We start from the raw sequence: 15,534 nt of genomic DNA, 5'->3' as shown, positions 1-15,534 counted from the left end.
GAGGGATCAGAGAAGAGTTACAAGAATGTTTAAAGGACTAGAAAACATTTCCTACAGTGCAGGAGGCTGATCACTGGGACTTTAGCTCTGCATGCAGAGCAGTGATAGTAAAACCGTACCACTTTCCAGCAACCAGTGAACATTACGATCGTTCAACAGGAAGAAACCTCTAAATGTGACTGCCTCAAAAGTACGTACACACACAAATTGCTGCATAGCCTGTGTAAGCATGCCTGCAATCCTGTTACTGACAAAAAGAGTCAAAAGGAAAAAAGGGAAATGGCATGATCACAGCCTATAAATATAAACATAAAATGGAGATCATAAATTTTTGTTATGTTGTGGTCTTGAATCTAACAGAGACATAATATTGGAAGGTTGGAAGGGAAGCTAGGCAAATCCAGTCTAGAAATAAATGCACAGATTCCTAACCAGTGTGTTATTAAATACTGAAATAATACCAATGGTTGGATGGGCTCTCCATCGCTGTAAATGTTTTGATAGAGATTAGATGCTTTCTACAACATATGCTCTAACTGAAAAACAAATTAGTTCAGAGGATTCCTATGCCAGAGGTTCTAACTAGAGCATCACACTGCTTCTTCACAGCCCCACAGCTGATGCAACTGTGAAAACACCCACCCTCCTCAAAAGCCATCTTTATTTTTGTTTCCAGACTTTCCTTTTATCTGGAACCATCACTGTCATTGCTACTGCATTCCTAGCCTCCTGCTCACACATGCTGCAGGTGGACATTTTGCTGAAGGTGACCACAGATGAGTGAGGGCACTTCCAGCTGCATGGTGTGGGTTTACCTGACTGACCCTTGCTGAAGTACAGCTCTCTGTGGCTTTGCCCACTGTGACTCACCATGCTCCAGGATGTATTTCACAATCTCGCCATGCCCAGTCTTGGCAGCATGGTGCAACAAGGAGCAGTGATCAGGTCCTTGAATTAACAAATTGGCTCCTTTTTTACAGCATTCTATGAACTGGGGAAAAAAGAAAAACCACACACAGAAAGATAAGATGGGAGGGGCAGAAGAACAAATATGCAGGCAAATTATTTACTAATTTTCATAGAATGTCAGTACAAAAATGGAATAAAATGAAATAAAATATTACTTTAAAGCCAGCTTTTATGCTCCAATGAAAAAATACCTGAAACTAGAAGTATTGGCAATTACATGGGTTAAGAAGAGCAGTTTGTATTTCCTAAACAACGAGACATTGCTACTCTACTAGCGATGAATTATTGCTTGCTAGCAATGCTTGCAAACCACTTCTGGTGAAGCTGTTGAGATATTTTAAAATATATGTATTTGATAGAAAATTCTGGCTTCTCTACTGAAAGTTCCAATCTTTCCTCAGCACAGGAGACAAACACTTTCTGACTAAACCAGAAAACTCCAACTCAAAAATCCTCAGTGAGGTGGGGTTCAGCTGCCCCAGATCTCCCTTCTCACCCTCTGCCCCTTGCCCAGGGCTGGCGGAGGGGGAAGGACTACGCGGGGTAAGAATGGGCAGGAAACAGCAACTGGCCAGGTCTCAGAAATGCTGCAAACTCGGCAGGGGGTGGGGGGGCCTGCAGTGCAGGTCACTGCAGAAAAGAGGGAGAGGATTGTGACATTGGGCATCATTTATGATGCAGTACGTCTGAAGAAGGTGTCCTGGTTTTGGTTGGGATAGAGTTAATTTTCTTCCTAGTAGCAGGCATAGTGCTGTGTTTGGATTTAGTAGGAGAAGAATGCTGATAACACACTGATGGTTTAGTTGTTGCTAAGTACTGCTTATGCTAGTCAAGGACTTTTCAGCTTCCCATGCTCTGCCAGGTGCACAAGAAACTGGGAGGGGGCACAGCCAGAATAGTTGATCCAAACTGACCAAAGGGCTATTCCATACCATATGATGTCATGCTCAGTATAGAAACTGGGGGGGGTTGGCCGGGGAGCAGCGATTGCTGCTCGGGAACTGTCTGGGTATCGGTCAGCGGGTGGTGAGCAATTGCATTGTGCATCACTTGCTTCGTGTATCATTATTATTATTATCATTATTATACTGTTACTATTAGCATTACTATTTTACTTTATTTCAGCTATTAAACTGTTCTTATCTCAACCCAGGAGTGTTTCTCACTCTTACTCCTCTGATTCTCTCCCCCATCCCACCGGGGCAGGGGGAGTGAGTGAGCGGCTACGTGGTGCTTAGTTGCTGGCTGGGGCTAAACCACGACAGAAGGGCAAGAAGTCTCCCTGTCAAAGCAAACTCAGGTGAAAAGTTTTCAAGAAGCGGAAAGGGGACAATATTTTTATGACTGCTGGTTGAAGGACTGCTCCCTAGATGCTGCAGCCACAAGCGCAGGGGCGGAGGTGTAAAAGAGGGGCACCTGCAGGCAAAGAGTTGGCCTAACAGTACTGTCATTTTTACAAATGGCTCCAAGCTGACTTCTTGCAGATAAAATTGCAATCATTAATCACAGTCCTCATACAAATTCGAGGGCATGTTTTCAAACCCTGACTTGGCTACTGAAAAACACAGCCTGAATAACTGTCAGACATGGAACTTCAGACTTTGGGCACAAAACATTTTTGCATGGGTGCCTTTTCCTCCTAATAACTAACAATACCAAGACACTACATGTTTTGAGACATCCATCAGATGATAAAACAACAAGCTGAGGTTTGTTCTACCTGGTCTGGTGGTTGCCTAGGTAGAAGTTAAGAAGTCTCTAGCAACTCTAGGGGCTTGGCCACCAACCTCAATGTCATAAAATATCCTTTACTGTGTAAGGCTGTGTGTCAGAACTACCCTGCTGTTCAGAGTTGCATTTGCCAGTATAGTAATTTCCCCATTAGCAACTGACACATTGCTCTGTGCAGTGTGCTATGAATCCTGGGATGAAAGGTGCTGTCTAACACCAGATCCTATTCACTCGAATTTCACATCTCGCCTGACTGATGTGTTCCCCTAATATTCAGGGTTTCCTGGAAAGGCTGTAAAATGGCAAAATGGCACTTGCCAGCAGTCCCTACAGCAGTCTATGTTTTGAGCAGAGGTGTGATAAAATTTACAGTATATCAGTCCTGCAAAAAGCTGTGAAAAAGTGGACACTCAGTGCTCTGTACTTACCTTCAGCAGATCACCAGCTATGACTGCCTGTAAAAGTGCTGCGAAAGACAAACAGAAAACTAATGTTAGGCAGAAAGCATTATGCATATAGCCTCACAGCTGAGAACACAGCTCACAGTATGTGCAAGTTAAAACCAATGCCTCAATCCACTTGTATTCTCATATGCTATCAAACCCAATGCGAACCTTGCACTGGCAGGCAGATGGAAGACTGCCAATATGGCATGAAAGCTGTAGGGACGTCAAACCATCGTTTCCAATGCTGCCCAGGAACTGCGTGCTTCTATCTGAATTTTTGCCTTGAGACACTTCAGGGACCTTTCAACAGTGTTCACAGGGTGGGCCCAAGTCTCTGGCACCTGAGCCGTCACTGAAGATGTCAACGTCAAACACAGAGAACCTGCAAGCATCCTCAGACCTCTCAGACTTTATTCATACTGATGGTGGAGTGGTCAGTCAGTCTCAAGTACATTGAGAGTCTCAAGTTGCAGATGATTAGGTGGCAAAATAGAAATTTCTTAATAATTATTTATATTACAAAAACATTTTTACATGCCAGTGGGCAGCAAGTCCCCCGGCTTTCGCAGGCAAGGTCAAACACAGAGCAGGAGCCAGTCCCCACCTTTTTAGCCTTTGTAATTTAAACAGACACAGAAGGAAAGAGAGACAAAGAGAGGCAAAATGAACAAAGGCTCACAGCGAGGCAGGACAGAGCTGTGCACAGAGCTGGGAGCTGCTCACTACCCACTACTGTCTGCCCCATACCCATTAAAAAGAAGGAAGGCAAAAGCCTGGGACTCGGTATTGCCTTACAGCCTTATAGGCTGCATTCAGCTAAAAACACTGTGGTGGCAAGTAACCACAAACATCAGAAGTTGTTACAAACCTACTTCTATGTGGCTATTTCCTCCTTTTTTTCCTCCTTCTCCCTGTCATGATATATACAGTAAAAAACAATTATGAATAATCTTTCTGAGAAAGCACTTACTTGGTTTGCATCTTAGAAAGCATTAAACATCTGCCTCAGTTCATATTTTTTCAAGAGTGCCTAAGCCCATCTCTGTCTTCAAGTCTAGGCAGCGCAATCAAGTTAAGCATTTGCTCAAGTGCCATCCTTGATAAAGACGCCAAAAGCTCACATAGGGAGGAACAAGGGGAAAGAAAACCATAGTATAGCCTTGCCTCTGAAAAATAACACACAGGAAACTGCACAGTGTGAGATCCATGAGGAGCTTGTTACGGCTTCAGAAATGATAACACATCCAAGCTAAACACTGCAGAAGAGGAAGGGCGTGCAAAGACAACCCAACAAATGCCCCTTCCTTTGAAAACACCTGGGGTTGTGCATGGTTTTGGGGTCTCAACAATGCCTCTTGCCCTGGCCACACAGTAGCGGGAAAAGCAAAAACCCAGTCCAGCTAAGTTCTGACTTGGGAAAGCAGTAGCAGCAATTCTTGTAACATTGGATTTAGGGCAGTTTTAAAGTAACCATGAGTTAAAATAAGTCCTGCAAATCCCCCTGGCATCTGTGGGAGCGAGGGCACCCAGATTTGAGGAATGGAAAAAAAGACAAACACCAGCAGGTAAGAGCTAGAACTGGAAAAACACATGTACATCTTTTCTTGAGATTTCATTTTCAGTGGTTTACGTCCTTTTTTTCCCCAATACTTCTAATACTGGCCAAGCCCAAATTAAAAGCAGAGCAGAATTTAACCCTTTTTTCATGCATTTTATCTTTTTCCCCCTTTTTTGCCCATCTGGTCTCACTGCCACATTTATTCTGTGGGCTACTGCAGTCTGGACTTGTAGAAATATTTTGCTCTCCTCACACACATGAAAATCAAATGAACTGGTGCCACCAGCTCTTCATTGCCTTCTACATCCAGTATTTTAAGACATGGCTTCCCTGAAGTTACTTCCTAAGAGGCAGAGATACATTTTCGTATGCAAACCATGCTTAAGATTATAGTTCAGAAAAGCCAGGAGAGAGATCTAGAAAATTATGAAGTGAAAAGAAAAGCCTGGCAAGCTGTGAGAAATCTTCTACATTGAGCATCCGTAACCAGAGGTTGGTCTGGTGATAAGGCTATTAGGATAAAGCAGCTCTAAAACAGGTTCAACATAATTAGACCAATTTTTTCCTCTCTTTCCTAAGCCTCCAATCCAGCAAAACATTTAGGCAGGTGCTGAGCTTTGAGCTAATCACATTCTTTTCACCAAGTCTACCTGCACACTTAAAATTAAGTGCTTTGCTAGAGTAGAACCTATTGCATAAATGAATACATTACAGATCAACAAAACCAGCTGGCATAACAAGCAGATTAGACTACAGTAAAATAATTCAGTGCTGTAAGCCAGGATGCTGGAAGACTTAGAAGCTATTGAACTAGAAATGGAGAAAGGTTCTTTAGAGTAGGGAACACATTTACATAAACATATGAATATTGCTTAGCACACTAACCCCATAAACCCAAATGGGACTGCTGGGCATATTGAGGAGGAGGGTGAAGATGGCAAAAATCACCTGGTTGTTAAAGAGGTGGTAAAACAAGCAAGCAGATGGCATTGACAAGAGAGAGCAGACTGACAAATTGGACAAAAATGCTGTTAACATGCAACACCAGGCTAGCTTCAAATTAAAAACATTAAAGTGAGAATGGTTTTATTTCTTCTGAGCAACACTGCACAACTGGTGTAATATATAACATGAATTATGCAATTGTTTTATCATATCATAAAATACCTTCAGGTCTTAAAGATGCCTCAAAAATTACTTGATTTAATAAATATTTAAATCAAGTCATTATTTTCTCAACTTCTCCTAAGACAAGCATTTGTCATGACTAATAAAAATGTTTTATTACCTTTTTCATTTATTTAGCCAGCAGATTTATTGCTGATGAAAGGTGACAGCTTGACAAGACTGGAGGCTGAAGTGCTCTGTCCATATAACGAGGCAGCACTCAGTCTGCCACGGTGGCAGACTCCCCAGGCTGCCTTCTCAGCAAAGCTCAACCCTCTCTATCAGTACACCCCTGCGGACAGCCCCTGCTCCATCCCTGCTCCATCACTAACCTCTCTGCTGAAACTGCCAGCACATGTGTCAATCACTGCCCAGGGTGATGGACCTTGACATAAACAATTACCTGATAGGATATGGACAGCCAGAAATGCAGACTATGTATGTAACAGCTGCTAGAGACTAGCAACTTTTAGTTCCCACTGGGTGAATTTTGAGACTAGGTTCTAACCGCCCCTGTGGGCCAACTTACAAAAGAAACCTCATTTAAAAAAAAAAAACCCAAAAAAACCCAAACCCAAAACCAACGAAACAAAAAAATCCCCCAAACCACCCCAAAGCAAACAAACAAAAAAACCCCACACACTTGCCTTCTAAACTAAATATTGAACAGCTACAAGCAGATAATGCACTAACAGAAAAAAAAACATGTTAAAAAGGCTGCTAATTGAATTCTGGTAATGCTGCAAGCTAGTGCAGCTTGAGACACAGGAAAAACACCTACTAGTACATCCACCCATGCCAAAAACAACACCTTTCCTGTGGCATGTGTCACTCTATTTCTATGTTAGTGCCCACTGTTTCTACTGGAAACAGCTATTTTTATTTCATATTCTAAAAATATGTGTTAAAGTCACTGAGTTACAATAAACATTTTTGTTTCCCAGCCATAAAATTAACCTACTAAATCACAATTGCTCTCTGGTTCTGCATGTGAAGTCAGCAGCATTAAAACAGTGCTGCAAAATCAGTCATTAAACACTGGGAAACAGATAATGAAGGAGTGAGGTATTAGTACCCAGTAACTTCAGAGGTGGCAAGATGTCTAGGAGGTCTCACAGGGCTGCCTGGACAGTCAGAAGAGAACATAACCGTCCATAGAAAGCAACCTGGCGTCCCTGCAATAGTTCCTGTTGCGCATCTCCCTCCACAGACTACGTAAGTTCTAGGGAAAATGACCTCCAACTTGCAAAACCTAAATTAAGAGCCAAAGTAAGACAGAGAGGGGATCAGTCAGAGTGGCAGGATGCCAGGAGACATGTCTGATCACCTGTGAGAAGGACAACCAAAATGGGGCGGTCCTCCTTTTAAAGGTTTCCAAGGTATGATACTCCTGGGACCAGGCAACACTCATGCTCTGAGAAATTGTGGGAGCTCTTTGTATAACACACAGGTGCAGCATGAGAACGCCTCATAAGTGTGAGGGCTAACAAAGACACACCCATGACTGCAACACATCAAAAGAAAACAGCAGGAGAGGGGCAGAAAACATTGACACCATCCCACTCACTCCAAAAGCAAGGAAAATTCTGAGAAGCATTGCAAGTAAGGAAAACCTCAACCAACAACTACCCCTTCTCATCTGCCCTGCAGGAAAATTCCCTCTTGATCCCAAAGCTGCTGATCAGTTTAACACCAAGGACATACGCAGGGCTCAGCACCAGGCTACCATCATGCCAGAATTTTGCTGCTAAAACGCTTTCAGAAAGAACATGGGGAGAAAAATTCTCATAAACCCTTGTAGGTAGTATCTCAGGACCACAAGGTTCTTTGTTTGAAGCAGGTTGACATGGAGGATATTTAGTAAGTTAGTTGAATAATCGTTAGTGAGTTAGTGAGAGGAGTTGGCTTTCACTGGAAAGAATCTCAAAGAACAGTACACTTCTGCAGTCTGCCACTGTCAGTGGTACAAGAATAATGCATCTTTTTAAGTGAGAAAAAGTCATTCATAAACCATAAACATCTTCCAGATTTTACTGGTCAGATTGGCACATGTGACCTGACCCTTTCCATGCCATATTTGCACCCACTGCTGTATACAAACTAAGCCACAGAGAATAAATAAATGTGATAACAATGTGTAGCTATTTTGAAGCTTTCACCATCTCTGGGCAATTCTTTAGTGAGGGTCTAATAACTGTCCCTGGAGGGAGCAGAATTATTTAAAATTATGTTTTAAAGGATAAGTACCACACAAAGGAGTTGTCACATCCATAATTAAAATGCAGCCAGTTTGAGAACTATGAACGAAATGCAGTGTGAGAGCAAAGTATTATTTGCAATAACACATCTTACCACCGGTTAAAAAATACCAGGCTAACAATGCATCTGATCAGTGTATGACAACATTTAAGCACACAGGAAATTACAGCAGAATTCAACTACCATAACTCTAACAGAAATCGGGCCCATAAAATCTTTAGCTCTTTCAAAAGACACAGTAAGACAGCTGATGATGTGAAGTGATCAGGACCTTGTAGAAACCTCATTTATCAGGCAGTGCCTGCAAAACTGTCCAGCCCTTTCTAAGACACAGCTAACGCACCAATTCAGCACTTCAAATTGATGTGCCATCTGCATTTCAGTGCTGGATGTTTCTTCCTGGTTAGAGGCAGCTAATAAAAAATATGAGACATTAGAGCTTTGGTGTGGGGCCCCAGAATTTGAGCCTCAGTGTCCACTACCATCTCCTGCCAGATTTGCTCAAGGGAACTCTTAAGGAACAACTGATGAAATACTTCCTCGCTCAAACCTTGCTGAGCTGATAATGAAGAAGAAACTGCAGCAGAAGGTGACATCATGAAATTTCTTGAGAGTTATTAGATTTACCTTGGCCTATCGTTAGCTTCCAGAACATTTCCAGCTCTTTATTACTGTTGTAGACTTTGTGTAATTCATAGAGTCAGAAATTTAAAGTAATTACTGTTTTACACGTTGAGAAGTTAAAAGCTGACCCTGACTATAAGAGCGCTTTTACACAGCTGGAGTCTTCTGAGCTGTTAAAGATCAGCATTACAGAAATTATAAGAAAACAAGCCCTTGTTCCTAATTTCCCACTAGTTTTATAGGAATCAATAACAACTTCTATTTCAATCACTCAAAAAGCTACGGTCTCAAGTGAGTGTGAAGTCCATATAGATTATCATTCAGAAATACATTCTTTTCTCTGTAAACAACAATTTGCTTGTAATAGCTTTGTACAATCTAGTAAAGATCAAATCTAATATGAAAAACTGACAGTAACATAACTTACCCAGAAATATACAGAACTGACTTTTCTCTACTCTAGCCATGATCTTCAACCTTGGCCTACAGATGAAAGGGGTGGAAAGCACCATGGGGAATTGTTTTGTGGTCTACTTCCCCTCCAAGACAACTATGAAAAACAAGCATCTAAGATATAGAGCAGCACACACACTTGACATTTCTGAAGAGTCTGACAGTCCCATAGAAAAGTTTCAGGGATCCACAGTGAAGAAAGGTTGCAAGTCTCTACATTTGAGTGTTCACAAACCCTTTTACCTCTTCCCAATATTTAACCTGCTTTTAAATCTACAAAAAAAAAAACCCAAACCACAAAACTTAAAAATATGTATGCCAAACTGTCTACATAACTGAGAAATTAAATTACAAAATTAATAACACTTTGTTGGAATGACTGTGGTGAACTCACAGGTCTTTGATCTACAGACAATCTCAAGTCTCACCAAAGCTGATGATGCTTAAACAATTCTCTTTGAAGCTAAGATGAGTGGAAGGAGCAATTAAATGTTTCTTCATGTATTTTATGCAGCTGCAAGTACTGGAAGCAACTATTGAAGACCATAGAAAAAAAGTAAATGGAAGTTAAGCCTTGTGGGTTGAGGGGTCTCCTAGATGTTGGCAAAAACCCAGAAACAAATGGTTAAGCTTTGCATGGGTATGAGAGAGGCAAAAGGCTAGCAAAAATAAAAGCAGCAAAAGCAAAATGTCCTCTCTGAAGACTTGCTTGAACTTCTGCACAAGGAAATCGCTTCTTCTGTGTTCGACTGAAAAAGGACTTTACATCAAACACTTGCCTGACTGCTACAATCAAATTTTCCTCCTGACAGAATGGGGCAAAGGTCCCTGAATATAGGCTAACTGGTTGGGCCAAAAAAGCTGCACCAAGCCCCTATAAGGGACGCACACACCCTTTGGAGCCTGTTATTATAACGGTGCACAACATGCCAAGATAAGGCCACAAACATTTGGTCCTATCATAACCATCAGGACTGAATTTTTCCTTACAGCTGTGCACAGGAAAAGCTGTGTTCAGGCAAAAAACTTCCACTTGCATGAGAATACCCTGTAAAAATAGCCCATGTACTGCTGGGGAATCTGCCTGAACACAAGGCTTAGTAGTGCTGTTTGACAGTAAGACTCTTGCGTGTATCTGCGTCAGGTGTTAACCTCCACCTTGTTTTCTTTTTATGCTGATTTTTACCTCCACATTGAACTAAAGCTGACATATAGTAGAAGAAAAAAAACTCTTGCACCAAACAGAAGAATGGTTTTGCTCAATTTTTAAACTTTGGTGCTAAGTAATCAAAATTTAACTTCTTCAGCAAAAAGATGGCTAACAGACCAGGAGAACCAGTTTCACATTTCTGTGCTCAAGAAAAAGGCTGCATTATAACTAAACAAGGGGCATTTTGATGGGGAACTTGATTGCCTGTAAGCCTGAAGAGACATCAACTTAGAAACACCAATTATAGCTTAAAAAGAAAAAAAGTCTCTCACTAGTCATTTTAGAAAGTCTAGCCCTATATGTCAGCAACATCTCTTTCTAATCTAACATCAGCCATGAGAAAGAAGATGCTGGTGGTCTACATGTGAAGGAGCTGTCTGGCGTGGGAATGGTTCCTGGACTTGCTAGAGGAGTTCTGCCTCAGCCCAAAGACTGTATACAAACCACGATGCAAATACGACAGCAAAAAATACATGCCGTTTAGAGGCTTCCTGCCTAGAACATAGTATCTATTGTGCTGGCTAAAGCAAAGAGTCATTGATCTTTAAAATTTTTCCCAAATGTATTTGTTTGCTGCCACTACCCACTATCCTAAAGAAACAGGTGGTAAACAAGATTTCCCCACAGGATTTCAGCTTTGGGAAAGGCTTAGGCTTCTTAGGGAATCCGAGAGCAATCGCACCAGTCTAGGTAGCTCACAACAGCAGCACTGTGAGGCACTACTTCCATGAGAGAAAACCAAATAAAGAGCCTGAGAGCTCAAAATGCTCCCAAGAGACCAAGAAAACCGACAGTGCGGCAACCTGCTGCAACCAAAAGCTCAAAAGCACATCAGCTGCACAGCAGCCAGACACAGTCTGATGACTATTCAGCAAGGGGAATATTATGAAGGCCTTCACACAGCATCTCAAGCTAATCCATCTGTACGGGAAAACATGTGCATAAGCACACATTCTCCTGTGGTTTGAGAGACATTTTTGAAGCATGCTGGCCCTCTGAATAAGTCATACCTCAATAACATCTATTTCTAGGATTGCACAAAGAGATAGAAAAGCCTTCTAAACATTTGTGGGTTGTCCTTTAGTTACAAAAGCACCGCATCCTGTGCGGATTCAAAAGAGAGAACTGACACAGTTTTGACTGCATCTGTTTGCCTAACTTGGGAATAAGACAAAAATTTTAACTTGCAAAAAATCATCCATTACTCAGGTGGTTATAAATATGCATTACAAACCTTTTCCTTTTAAGACTTTTAGATTCAAACAACACACAGCATCAAACCACTGTTTAGAGGGGGGGAAAAAAAAAGTAAAAATAACCATACAGGCTGGAGGGAAAGAAAGGCTAAATTCTCACTTACACAGAAGTCCCTTCATGCAACTCTGGAAGGATAAAGAGGCTTTCAAGCAGATGTAAATTACACTCAAGCTGCCTTTAAGGTCCCATTTGCAATGTCAGACTAGTTTAAAGGTACTTTGATGCCAATTAGAGTCCACCCTGAATTGGTCATGTGGCACTGGTGCTGAGCTGAGAGTGCAGTTGATAGTTAGGAGTGGAAGTATTCAGACCCTAATGCCGAACTTTTCATGCAAGACCGTTTAACTCAGATTTACAAAAGCTAGGGATGACCGTAAAAAAAAAAGGACTTCCTTTGTAAATGGTCCAAAACCCCAAAGAACAGTTGCAGATAAACTAAGTACCATCTGGCAGACATCGTCACTTATTTTCTTTCCTTTTCCCTTCCACCATTTTTATTTTTAAGCCAAGACAGGAACAATTAATGTCATTTTCAGGAGCAATGTGGTGGAGGAAAATGTCTCTGATCAAGCGAGAACACAAGGCAGGGAAGACTTTGGCTGACTAATGCAGCCACTTTATCAATAGAGTGGCATTACTTTGGCAGGAAGAGAATTCTAGGTAAAATAATTAAGCAATGATTTATTTTTTATTTAAAAATAAAAAGGATAGCAAAAAAAGGAACACTGTGGGCCACATTGTTCCTCCCCCTGCCCTGACTTGGTGGACCATTACTATCACAGGCACTCCTACCACACTCCCTTCAGTTTTTTTGCCACTGCAAGGCTGGCTGCAGTGCCTTTGCCTGGCAATATCTAAGTAACACTTCCTCAACTAGTTAGGGCTTCACAGTAGGACTACATAATCTGAAAGTCAGTTCAAGCATTTATTCGCTGGCCAGAGTCTTCGGTGGGTGGAGTGAATTCTTTTCTTGTTTTATTTTACCAAGTTGCCTGTCCTATCTGACCACGAGCAGCCTCCATCAGAAACAGAAAACAGGAGCAAAGTAGACTGCAAGGTTACCCAGGGCTTCTCCTTGAAAATAGGTGCCCTGCTTCAGATAGCACATTCCTTACTCCTACTTCCTCCTGAGGGGAAAGGGATAATGGCAGTGGCCATCTGGAAAGAAATGTTTCCCGTTTTTCCTCTATTACTCATTCAGATGCCCACATCTGCCAGACCTCTTCATCCCAGCTACCTGGCTAACCCCTCAGCCTGCTTAGATGCGGTAAGAGGTGGGGTGTAGGCACCTTTTAAAGGTTTTGGGCAGAAAGGACCTCCCTCAGCCCTAGAGAAATTTTTGACAGCATGCTTTCTCTTGCTATGGGTACCACAGCTCTGTATTGATACCAGCCTCTGCGGAGCTGAGAAGTAAATGAACAAACTCAGAGCAGATCCCCAAGCAACTGTCGGCTCAGCTGGCCACAGACATTCTTTCAAAACGCTATCCAGGAGGGCTTTCTTCCCAAAGTGGCTAATTAATCAAAATAAATACCTGCAGTCAGGAGCCCCCCCACTGTACTGTCTTTGATTTGTTCAGAGAAAGCATTCCAAGACATCTCAATTTGTTGCTAGGTAAACGGCTGCAACATCACCCTGAAGAATATAGCTTCTCAGCTGGAGCTGCACGAAACCATCACTCTCTTTTGAAGGAATTTGGTGTACAAAACAGAGGTGCCTTTTTTTTATTCTACCAGCACTGAGACGTTTGGGTTCATCTGTAGTTCCCTGCTCGTCCTTTTATTCAGGATGGCCAGATACTTAAAAGACTCTTGAGAAGAATGTCCCTTTGCAGACTATGATGAGCAAGACTAGGGGGCAGTGGCTCCAGAAAGAAGAAAGGAGGTTGAGAGAGCGAAGTCCTTGTTCCCACAGGCCACCAGGGACAACAGGAAATCCAATGTATTGGAGGTTCCAGGAAGTGTTCTCAGCTCTTGTGCTCTTTTCTGGGGCTCCTACAGCCATTGTCCTCCCTGCATGCGTTCAGACCTCCTCTCTTTAATGGAGCAGACTGGAGCAAATACTATAATGCACAGCACCTTCTGCCTCCAAGGCAGGAGCAGATACTGCATAGCAAAGTATTTTGCTGTATGGGGTGGAGCTGTCACTGCCTTCCATGCACAAACTTGATCACTCCCTTCCTTATAATTCATACAGCAGCGCTCTCCATCCAGAGGGATATCTAGAGACAGAATTACACCTCCCACCCCAAGCTTCAAGTCTGAACCTGGGCCAAGCAATCCCTGTGGAAAACTTTTCCAACAGAGGCTAATTTGAAGGTCACCATTTAAACCCACTTCACTTCTAATGCATTCCTTGGTCTGCACAAATCCCTCCTAAGAATAGGATATCCAGACTGGGTGACTCTAAGTATGATCACAGAACCATCATCTGCCAGAATCTGAAAGATCTTTTGAGTATTGCCATTCATCTTTCCAGGTAGAAATATCATCCTTGATCTTCACCCTTTGTATCATATTATGACGTTGTAATAACCAACTGTCTCCAAAATTTCTCTTTTGAATATATTTGCCTCTTGTCCTAATTTCTAAATTGTCCCCTATTCCCTCATGAATTTGGAATCTATTGCAGGGAAAAAAAGAAAACAAACAACAACTGAGTTTAATCACAGCAAAGCTTGCTAGAAATTATACTGATGCAGCAAAAAAGCATGTCTGCCAGAAGTGAACAAGGCAAAAAGCCGTTTCATGGCTTTGTAGAGAAACAAGAAGAACAAGAGACCAGAGACGTAAATGTTTGGAAGCTCCTGTCTCCAGATCAGAATGCAACTCAGATGCATAAGGACTAAGCGCTGGGGTTGACTGCTACTTGAGGTGCATTAGTATAGCCACTTAAAACTTTGAGTAGTTCCATCAAAGGCAAGGTTCCTCTGTTTGAAGTTAGGCAAACAAGTGTTAGCTGCATCAGCTCCAAGTTGCCATTAGATAAATAACATGCCAATGTCCACAGACCACTCAAGAGTTTGCCGGTATTTTTTTTTTTTTCAGAAGACTGAAATGGAAATGGAAGTCATTTGCTCGGTTGCTCAGGCAATGAAGAACAGTCAACTCAGTTACACAGGGTAACAAAAGAATGGTAAAGATAACCCAGATGAAGCTAGACCAAAGGTAACGTAAAACATAAGAATATTATTCAATGCATTAGCATTGGAAAATTTGTAGACAGGTTTCTGCAGGCCAGCTGTGAATAAGAGTGGGCAGGGCATGATCTAGCATACATACAGTGTACAGTGCAGTACTGAAAGGTGCTGGATGAAGGTAGGGTTTGGTAAACCTCAAACATTTATCCGATGATAGTCAGGGAATGACTGTGTACTGGCCAGGCAATGCATTAGAAGTCTGCATTCCCATCACAGTACCATAACTGATCTAGAAACAATGGATACGGTTTCTTTCAATAACCTCCAACAGCTTGAGGCCTCCTAAGCATAAAACCAGGATTTTTATAGAGTCCAAATACAGCAGGTGGTACCTGTCACTAACAGGGCAGCTGCCTGTCCGCTCCCTCATGACATCCACCAGGACTTCTCTGGCCCTGCCACTTGCCCATTGTTGACTCTCAGCTAGTCCCAACACCCAGAGAAAGACCATTGTCCTCCAAGGCTGCAGGGCATGTAACTGCACCAGGGCCCACCTGACTGAACAGGTAGGCCTTCCATTTCATTCTTCACAGCCATCACCCTAATCCCCTGTCTAAACTACCATGCTTTGGTATTTACTTAGCTTGTTCCACTTGGTCAGTCAGTTAGGGAATTAGGGGGTTAAGGGGTTTTGTCTGCTCTTTTTGTAGTTTGGGGGTTT

General features: G+C 42.2%; 1 protein-coding gene across 1 annotated transcript in view; it reads right to left on the bottom strand.

The window, feature by feature from the left end:
- DGKI (diacylglycerol kinase iota) overlaps positions 1–15,534 on the bottom strand; it is a 137,094-nt gene that overhangs the window by 10,900 nt on the left and 110,660 nt on the right. Inside the window, exons 26-27 of the mRNA XM_075705529.1 lie at positions 3,129–3,166; positions 871–991 (exon numbers count right to left, since the gene is read on the bottom strand). Coding sequence (XP_075561644.1) covers positions 871–991; positions 3,129–3,166 — 159 coding nt within the window. The remainder of the gene's footprint in view (positions 1–870; positions 992–3,128; positions 3,167–15,534) is intronic.

The sequence above is a fragment of the Pelecanus crispus genome, chromosome 1, assembly GCF_030463565.1.
Source record: "Pelecanus crispus isolate bPelCri1 chromosome 1, bPelCri1.pri, whole genome shotgun sequence".
In the NCBI taxonomy this organism is placed as follows: domain Eukaryota; kingdom Metazoa; phylum Chordata; class Aves; order Pelecaniformes; family Pelecanidae; genus Pelecanus; species Pelecanus crispus.
The sequence above is the reverse complement of the archived record's forward strand: the minus strand, read 5'-3'. Positions and strand labels throughout refer to the sequence as shown.